This window comes from Arachis ipaensis, chromosome B10, assembly GCF_000816755.2.
Source record: "Arachis ipaensis cultivar K30076 chromosome B10, Araip1.1, whole genome shotgun sequence".
NCBI lineage: Eukaryota > Viridiplantae > Streptophyta > Magnoliopsida > Fabales > Fabaceae > Arachis > Arachis ipaensis.
The window spans coordinates 131611294-131621353 of record NC_029794.2 but is presented as its reverse complement, the minus strand read 5'-3'; the positions used below and the strand labels follow the sequence as shown (position 1 = coordinate 131621353).

At 35.1% G+C, this 10060-nt stretch overlaps 2 protein-coding genes across 2 annotated transcripts; both read right to left on the bottom strand.

The window, feature by feature from the left end:
• LOC107621303 (protein FAR1-RELATED SEQUENCE 5-like) lies at positions 1668-5048 on the bottom strand. Its single transcript, XM_016323334.2, has 2 exons — positions 4116-5048; positions 1668-3234 (listed from the first exon to the last, which is right to left on the bottom strand). Exon 2 carries the CDS (start codon positions 2829-2831, stop codon positions 2073-2075), a length of 759 nt encoding a protein of 252 aa, XP_016178820.1. The 5' UTR covers positions 2832-3234; positions 4116-5048; the 3' UTR covers positions 1668-2072.
• LOC107624383 lies at positions 5797-8031 on the bottom strand. The gene is made up of 2 exons (XM_016326882.2): positions 7583-8031; positions 5797-6730 (listed from the first exon to the last, which is right to left on the bottom strand). The coding sequence occupies exons 1-2, from the start codon at positions 7897-7899 to the stop codon at positions 5863-5865; spliced, it is 1185 nt and encodes a 394-aa protein (XP_016182368.1). The 5' UTR covers positions 7900-8031; the 3' UTR covers positions 5797-5862.

Sequence of the window (10060 nt, the reverse complement as noted above, 5' to 3'; positions counted from 1 at the left end):
TTTTACGAAATTTTTTATTTTTATTACCAAATTACTCCTAAGTAAAAAAATATAAAATTAAAAAAAGGGAAAAAAAAGGAAAACAAGGGTGGGGGGAAGGGATTCGGGGAAGAATATATGCGCCGTGGAGGTTGCTTCTATGGAGGTGGAGGGGATGCGTTTGGAGGTGGTGGGTGTTCCCAACATCTACCTCAGGCTTTTGTATATGCAAGCCCTTCTTTTCAAAAAGTGCAATACTTAGGCCATACTCCTAGCAGTGTTTTCATTGGTGGTGGTACTCGCGGCACATCCGCATTGTCAGGTGCTTTTTTTCTTCTTTACATAACAGTTATAATGTTTTTGTTGGCCGTTGTGCAATTTCAACTGGAACCTTTTCTTCGTAGGTGGAGAAGTGGTCTCGGAGACCCAGGATCCTGGATTTTTGTATATGGAGGACTTTGAACTAATGCTCATGCGAGCTTGTTCGACTCTTGCAATTGGAGCTCCAATCTTCGTGCCTCAAGACAGCAAGTCATCAGCGGGGTGTGTGATGTTTCGATTCATTGTTTTCCTTCCAAGCAATGCAAGAGGATTAAAACTTGTGGCATATGGCCCAGAGTCTGAAGAGGAAAAGGTGGCTAGGCAAGAAGTTTCTTTCGCCATGCTGGAGAAATTGGTCGACGCTAGTGGAAAGAGCATTTGTGACTATAATTATCGAGTGCTCGGTCGTATGAAACAACAGATGAAGGATGAGATGCCACAGTCGATGTTTGAGCGAATTCGGATGCTTGAGGAGGAGAACGCTAAACTGAGGCACCAGGTCAAAATGATTGAGGAAATGTTGGCTGATTAAGGGTGAGGGTAATTAATGCGTGGTTTGCTTAGGAAGGTATGTGGTGTTTCGGTGCTTTGTTGTATATGAATTTTGTGCTTTGTTTTGTGTGTAGGATGTAGGATGGTGTTTGTAGTTTACGGCAGTCACAAGTTAGAAGAAGTGGTGGGAAGAAATCTCAGTTTATATGCCCAGTATGGATTATGGTTCATAAACCGTGTAATTATGATTGTCATTGCCTTAACAAATTTTCCGATTTAAATTACAATGTGGTGTGTCTTATGTGAATGATGTAGTCCCATAACCATAGTGTACTTATATGCATCATGTACAAGATTAAATTTAAATGGCTTATTAAGATAAAGGTTTAAAAAATTGAACGATTTATTGCAATTAAGGTGTCATCGAAGCTTTAATATTTGCCACGGCATCGTGAATGCACATCTTTGTTAACGATAAAATGGTTACCGGTACCAATAGTACTGGTGTCCTGATTTTGTCATTGATTTATATGATGAAGTGGATGAATGATTATCACTGATATGCATTGAGTAATCTAAAGTGGTGTATCTTTTTTAGGTAGGCATGGACCGCCTTTAATATTTAAACGGTGGAGGATACAATCTTTTTAACAGATTTTATTTCAGTAACGTTTATGTTCCGACTTCCGAATCAATTTTCATTCATGTACAGTTTAATAATTAATTTTAGGCATTAACTTATGATAAATGTAATACTTGTGATAGAAATGGTTGGTCATTTTCAACGGCTACCTAATTAGCACTGCATTTTTGTAGGGTCAAGTCTGCCATGTTGCTGTCCTATCATGGGTGCGGATATCAAAGCGTGCCCTCTGAAGCTTCATCATATCAGGGATGGCTTCCCTGGTAAGATTTGTGGAATATAGCCAAAAAAAATTTTGTATTTACGATTCACTAGCATAAGAGGTCACTTTATGATGTGGGTTGGTATTTCCTTGGGCCTTCCCATTCCTTTTGCACCAATTCCAAAATACTATGTCTTGAGTTCAAAATCCCTTTATGTGAGAATTTATTCCTTCACACCTAGACGTTGTGCGATATCCAGTACAAAACTTGCCACGAAGGTACGCATTACACCACATGTGCCTTTTCTCGTACATCTGGTTTGCCCAACATTTTTCGTGTAGACCAAATTCCTCAAAAGCTTCTTCCCATTCAACCTCGAAGTCATCTACCTTCATGTCAGCATAAAGCCATTTATAGAACATCTCACGAAACATCTACTCGCCTCCATTCGAGATTATATTCTTCTGTAAGTGCCATGCACACAACCGCTGAGTAGCTTCTGGAAACACTTTTTTAACTGTCGCAATCATCGCATCATCGCCATCAGTTACCACAACAGAAGGGTGCTTATTACACATCACCTCTGACAAATTCTCCAACATCCACGTATAACTATACATTGTTTCGTCTAGCACCAATCCAAATCCGAATATCGTGGTTTGCTTATGATTGTTTGACCCAGAGAATATCACTAACGGGCGCTGGTACTTATTCTTCTTGTATGTTGAGTCAAAGGCGACCACATCCCTAAAATACTGATAGTCTACTCTGCAAGGTCCGTCAGCCCAGAACATGTTCGCCAACATTCCATCCTTTGTAACATTATACCTAGCCATTGACATTGGATCCGCCGCTGCCTTTCCCTCTAGATATACAATAGCGGCATTTGAGTCACCATTAACAACCTTGGCCCACCTCATGTGATCAATGTAGTTGTATGCATCATTTTTTGTAAAGCCCAACAAAGAGTACCATCCAGCAACCCCAGCCATGTAACCCAAAATCTTTGATGTCGAAACACCATACCCACGCATGCCATCTATGTTTGCCTTTGCAGCATCCGATATACGATGGAATTTCGGAATCATGTGCATCATCCCTCGAGGTGTCAGTTCATGATTGTGATCCAAGATTACTTTGCAGACCTTCCATGCTGAGTTTTCCCTATCCAGATAAATCGACAGCTTTGCCATTCAATTAGTCCTTGTTTCAGGACGGTATCCCCTTTTTCTATCCAATCTGTTCAAGTGTTTCTCATCTCTCAGTCCAGCCCTATTACAAAAAAACCTTCTCCTTATCAAATTTCCTTCTTCATCCTTTCCATAATCCCCCTTGCGCACGCCAAATCCATGACATCTGCCAAATTTACTGTAAAAATCATACGCTCTTTCCTCACTTCGAAAGACCTTTCTCATTATATCCTGTTCTGACAACCCGAACACATCAGCATAATCGGATACATACTCATCCGATACTACATTCGTGCCGTCACCGCCGCATGCATCATCCAATTCCTCATCAGACTTACACCCCTCATCCCTTTTACTTCCTTCCTTCCATCGTGTCGCAAACCTTATTTTCTTTTGTGAATTCCATCTGATTAAAATCAATTGCAAGAACATAAAAACCAATTGCAAAGTCTTGGCAATCTGCTATACACTCATGCTGACATTATTCTTAAGTGGAAACCACACAAGCATGCTACTTCACAAACAGAAAAATTCAACTAACCGTGCCACAACATTTGTTAGCAAACCACCCCTTACTCAACAGAACATTATCCAACCCCTTCAGCCGCACATCATTTTAATTTAATCATTCATATTTTAAAAGCTCCAGATAAAAAAGCAATCCTGCTTTGATAGTCTGATTATTTTGTCCAGATTAAAAATATAAATGGTTTAATTATTTAAATGTTATATGTATATTATGAGACAACCAATTATGCAAGATACACATACAAACCTCACATCCATTAACAATAAAAGAGTTTCCTAATGAATATTTAATTTAATCATTCATATTTTATACGTTCCAAATAAAAAACCAATTATCCTTCCAAAGTCTAATCATTATGTACAGATTAGAAACATAAGTGCTTTAATTAGTTAAATATATGACACAACCAAATAATATATGGATACATTCAAATATATATGGTGTTATTATGTGTAAATCTTCGGACATGGCATGCTATTATTTTGGAATGTATAAAAAAAACAAATTTTGCAATATACACCCACAAATAACACATGCTTTAACACTAGAGGAAGAGGGGAATGACGAACCCTCTCTTTCGTCATTTTCAAAATAAACTGAAAAATAAAGACACAACACAAATTAACAGTATGCATCCTTTAAATTAAATCTTTTAACTTTTCTAAAACTTTATAACTTCAAAATATTTCTCCTTCCGCCGATACATAATGGAAATCGATGCACACAAAGAACAAACAGAGTTCACAAGAAACACATACCTCCATTCCTCCGCCGCATACGAGATGGACAGCAGCTGAAAAAACCGGTCTCCTTCTCCCAACCCTCTACAACGACAATGCTGATATCCCCCAATTCCACTCCGATCTGGGCGGATGGTGAAACCACTTGCACCAACATTCAAAACCTGCAACAAAATCCTAAACCAAACCCACGTAACATTCCCTTATCTCATAATGTCACATTATTTTTTTTTACCAATGTTACCGTGTTTTTTTTTTGTTAGGGTCCAGGCCAACAAACAAGCCCAGACCACAGAAAACCAAATCCCCAACCTATGAGCTGACCCGGGGTTGGAAGATCTCTCATTTCTTTCCTTTCCCAATCTGCCGCTATAGCTCCTTATATATGCTGCTTCCATTCCAATTCAATATGCTCCCTCCATTTCAATTCAATTCCCACTATGGCAAAAACCAATCACACTGACAATCAAAAATTCCAAACACCCCTAGCCCAATATCTTCTAAATTAATTACTCACGCTAAACTAAACTAATTAACATAATTTAGCATAAGTGATCACGTGCCAGTAGTAGACAAAATATTCTTTATGTCAGCTCCTTTTGCAATATTTGTCTTCAACTAACTTTTATTTAGACATTTGTCAAAATCTTAAGCTGACAGCAATAGCATACATGTGTAGAAAAAATTTTCCTATACATCCTAGACCTCACATAAGTGTAAACATACATTCATTCAACTAAATAATATTTCAAAACTTTTCCTTCTCCTCTTTCTCCGCCTCTTCTTCTTTCACATTCTTATCATTTTTATTTCACCCTCTTAGTGTCACAGATAAGATATTTCGGTGTTAAAATTAAGAAACTTCTGTGTCATGGCAAAAAAATTTCAGTGTTATTTTTTAATAAATTATGCATAACTCAAAATCATCCTCCCCTTCTTCTTCGTTATCACTATCATCTTTTTTTTTTTCAACTTCTCATAATTCTTTTGTTTTACTATCATAACAAGAATAAAAAAAAATCAAATAAAGAAAAAAAAGACATACATAATGCTGCAAAAATCACCAAGAAAAGGAGGAGGAAAACAAAACAAATGCAGCAATAGCAAAATAATAAAAGAATAAAAAAGAAGAAGAAAGAACATAAAGAAAAAGAAGAAGAATGCAAAAAAGAAGCGCAGAATATAAAAAGATAGTGTGTTCACACGCGCTAATAATAAAGTTGGTTTTTGTTAGACTTAAATCAATTTAATTAAATTTAGTTACCAAAAAAACTTAAATGTATAATATCACTCTATTTTATTCTACACTTAAGAGTTATGAACTTGTTTGGATGTTTTAGGTAATTTATTTAGATTGGGACATATCTCCTCACTTAAATCCTTTATTAAAAACATTCTTATAACAATAAAAAATAATAGTTATTCAAATAAAAACATGTTTTTCAAAAAGATGATAGTTTATATGGAGTTAATATGTAAATGTGTTATANNNNAATTAAAGATACATTTAAAATCTTTAGTTTTTTTTTATTGGGGTACAACATAACATTGTTTTGGCCATTCTTATTTCTATTTATATTTTTTTGTTATCTAATATTATTTTTAATTCGATAGATTAAGGAGTAATTTGTCATGAATTTGAAATCCATTTAAAAGTTTGTCATTGATTAATGGGTTGCTGTATATTATACAGAATTTGAAATTCTAATATTTAGTTAAATGGATGAGTAAGCTGAAGATTCGACCAGCCTAAGCCTAAGTTGGTTTATTCCCATTTATATTTGATCTTATGTGTATGCCTAAAATCATATCTAATGACTAACCTCCCTTCTAATGTCCTAAGACAAAAACTCTCCACCAAAACATAACAAGCAAACCTTTGCCATTCATCACTTTCACTCTTCACTTCTTCTCTCACTCTCACAACCCTCTCTCTCCCATTCCCATTAACCCACCCTCCAGCCTCTTGAACCCACCTCATGTTCTCAATTATTGCTGAACTCAACCCCACACTCACCCTTCTCCTATTATATGGATTAACCGCTCTAAACCAAAACATGCTGTTACAATCACTTCTTGAATGCTTTGTGGCTTCCATTCCTGAAACTAAAGCAACCTCTCTTTCCACATATGCATTCACAATTACCACATTACCCTCTTCACTTATTTCATCACTTCCACAAGAGTAAATCTCTTCCCATTTTTGCTCCAACGTCATCACATAAAACAAGGACTTGTTCATTTGTTTCTTCACCCTCTTCCCTTCTCTTACAAATATAAATGGACAGTACCATTTTCCAACTATCACCGGAGGCGAGCGTTTTCTTGAAACTGTAAAGTTAAAATCAGGAAGCTGTTCTCTGAGGGGAGCGTCGACGCCTAGCGCTTCGCTTAGCCTGCAAGATCGGTATGAGCCGGAGATTCGGAGTCTCCAACCTTTCTTTCTTAGGAATGTGGGAGGTATGCCGTCCGGCGTGATCGACTTAGCAAAGAATCCGCCGGTGTGGTGATTATGAATCTTGAAGATTTGATACAAGTCTTTTAAGTTGAAAGGCTTTGGTTTTTGGTCATTCAAGAGATCACTGAAGCAGCAACGGATAATGTCACCCTCTCTTGAGCATTTACAAGCTTTCCTACAATATCATAACATTTTCCCAGCATTATCACAATAAAATTCAACCATATATTACAACCATCTTAGATATATAATTGTTTCTTCTTATAAGTTTCGGCTGAACAAATAATTTAAAAAAGGTGGAAATTCGAGCGCAGTCGATTTTCCGGCCGTTAGATAAAAATTTAATCAAATCAGTCAAATCATTTAACAATTCTTAACTATTAATTTTATGTGAAGTTGACTGCACCTAAATTTTTACCATTGTATAAAATTATATAAAATTATAACTGAACATTTTCTTATAAACTTAGGTAGTGTTTGTTTTGAGGTACTGAGAAAGAGACTGAGAGACTGAGACTCAGTATCATCTTTATTGGTTCAGAGGTTGGTACTAAAATTTCTGTTTCTATCCCTAAAATTTCAGTATTTCAGTACCTCCAAAACGTATGGACACAGAGGACTAAAATTTTTAGAGATGGAGACTTAAACTTTAATAACATTTTATACCTAAAATATCTTCATTTCAATTAATTAATTTCAATTTTACTCGTTGTAAAATTTAAATTAGAGTTTCATTCTTGTTTCAATTTCTATCTCCCACTTTACACCAAACAGAATACTGAGATTTATTTCAATCTCTGTCTCTTGGTCTCAGTCTCTCAGTCTCAGTCTTTCCGTTTCTGTCTCTCCACCAAACGCTACCTTAAAGTCCTTAAATTTTCTGTACAAATGATTTCATTTTTTAAACATATGTAGCCAAATTAGAGATACTAGATAGAAAGACCCTATATATATAGGTATAACTATAAGCATGAGATTTATTAAGGGTTCATATGAAGATTGAAGAAAAGAAGATGATAAAACGTACCCTTTGTATCTTCCTCTAGCTCTAATGATATAGTAACGGTTGGAAGAAAGAGGGTGATTAGGCACAGGCACAAACCAAACCTTAGTGTCTGAAGTTTGCTGATACTCTGATGAGTGACTCACTCTGAAGATCTTGTCCTGAGGGAAGGGCAGTCTCTTAACATTCTTCCGCCGGCATAGCCGCCAACAACAGGCGTCCTCCGCCTCCGCTTCCTCGTCGGTGATCACTAAATAACCGGAATATGGAGCATCTGGTGTTGCCACTTCAAGAGTACTTGGTGATCTTCTGTACATAGACAAAGGTCTAGTCACATACATCTTTATTCAGTGTGCTAGAAAGAACAAAAATATGTGAGGGATTTATCAGATTCAGTTGCTTCTTAATGAAGTTATGTGAAAATGAGAGGACATATTAAATTAAAGTAGAAACAAGCCACACTTTCATGGTGCTAATGGAGATACTACACTCTATACGCTAATTGGTAAAGGATTAAAGAGAATTAAAGGGAAAAAGCACTCTGCTTTTACTTTCAATTTTTTGTGTCCACTTTGTTTTCGTTACTTATTATTATTAATATTTTTTTAAAAAACATAATATATACAAAAGACATTTTCTGAGGCCTGCTACACATACAAGTCTTTTTGGCTTACAAATCTTACAAGTTGACACAAGCCTAACAAAAAACACGTATTATACTCCCACGTTCAAGAGTAAATAAACGCACGTTATTCAACCACTTCCTGTTTCCAAAGCGCACTACTCACCATGCATTATAAACGACTCTTCTTCTTCCTCCATGAAAACGAGTTTCTTGCAAAATTTGAAGATAATGGAACTTCAGAAATACACCTAAACGATTACAGAAATACACTCAAACGAATATAGAAATACACCCAAAGGATTACAGAAATACACCCAAACGGTTACAGGAATTCACCCAAACGATTATAGAAATACACCCAAAGGATTACAGAAATACACCCAAAATTCGTTGAAGTACACCTTAAGCATAATTCAGAACTCTTTCTCTTTCTCATCCTCATCTTCTGCTGCTTCTTCTTTTTCAAAAACGATTTCAAAGCTTGATGTCAAAAAACAATGGAAATCGAGAATAGCAAAGAAAGAAAATAAAGAGAAAAGCACGTAAATGAAGAAGAAGAAGAAGAAGAACATGCAGTAAGAAGAAGAAAAATGTGCAATGAAAACGTGCAGTAATGGTTGAAGAAGGAGAAAGAGAAGGCAAGAAACGAAAGAAAAGAAAAAGAAGAATAAGAGGAAGAAGAACATGCAGTAAGAAGAAGAAAAATGTGCAATGAAAACGTGCAGTAATGGTTGAAGAAGGAGAAAGAGAAGGCAAGAAACGAAAGAAAAGAAAAAGAAGAAGAGGAAGAAGAAGAAGAACGTGCGCAAGAAGAAGAAGAAGGTGCACTTGTAAAGACTTGTATAAAAAAACGTTTGTATGTGGAGAATTTCTCAATATTTTTATATTACTATTATTTAAAAAAATGTAATTTCCACAATATAATACCGAATGCAACAAAAATTGCTTAAATCCTTGAAGCTTGAGGATAATTACCCAGATACAAACACAAGAATATGTAATTATTTGTTAAATTATTTAGTTGTTATCTTATTATAAATTTAAAATAGATAGTGAAAGTAGCATGATTTGGATTGCCAAAAAAGATAAAGCAGCACCACTGTCTACTCTATTTAGTGAAGCTTCATGAATTTTAGTGGACTGTCAACTTTCCAAATCATCTTCTCTTCCCTTTCCCCTCTTTAATAATTCCAAGAATTTGTTGAATAATACACAAGAATCCTGTGTCTAATGATATTTTCAATTTTAAACTTATCATAGAGATATCGAACTCCTTTCTTTGCTATATAATTAGAGCCACATTTTGATGATATGAACAAATCATCTTTGGAAATAACCATCCCCGTTCATCAATATAAGAGCCCAATTTTGTATAGTTTTTTCTTTCTTTGAAGGAACGTTGTATTTTCTACCACTTTACGAGTCTATTAAATTTGAAGAGCACCACATACTAGGGGTGTTTGCGGTGCGGTTTGGATCGGTTTTGATTCAAAAATTCATCCGATTCGCACACTAATTTTACTTGTAGTGCGATTTGAATTGAATGCTATTTTTAAAAAATCCGATCCGATCCGATCCAATTTCAAGCGGTTTGGATTGGATTAGATTTGCAGTTTTATAAATTAAAAAAATTAAATATATATAACAAGTCTCAACATCAAATTTTAAATAATCAAATTTTAAATAATCAACAATGACATAACAAGTCTTAACAATATCTTAAAAAGCCAACAATAACATAACAATAGAAATAAAATTATAGATTAGTTAAAATAAATAAATAAATAACATTTTGAACATAAAATATTTATTAAATAATAATAATACATAAATAATATAAAAATGTATAAAAAATTGAACATGTTATAAGTATAATT

What these genes read in the sequence shown, in the direction of transcription:
- LOC107624383 (XM_016326882.2), bottom strand. Translation starts at nt 7,899, where the DNA reads ATGTATGTGACTAGACCTTTGTCTATGTACAGAAGATCACCAAGTACT. An exon ending in GCTAGAGGAAGATACAAAGG is followed by an intron (nt 6,731 to 7,582) that starts GTACGTTTTATC and finishes ATGATATTGTAG; the next exon opens with GAAAGCTTGTAAATGCTCAA.
- LOC107621303 (XM_016323334.2), bottom strand. Translation starts at nt 2,831, where the DNA reads ATGGCAAAGCTGTCGATTTATCTGGATAGGGAAAACTCAGCATGGAAG.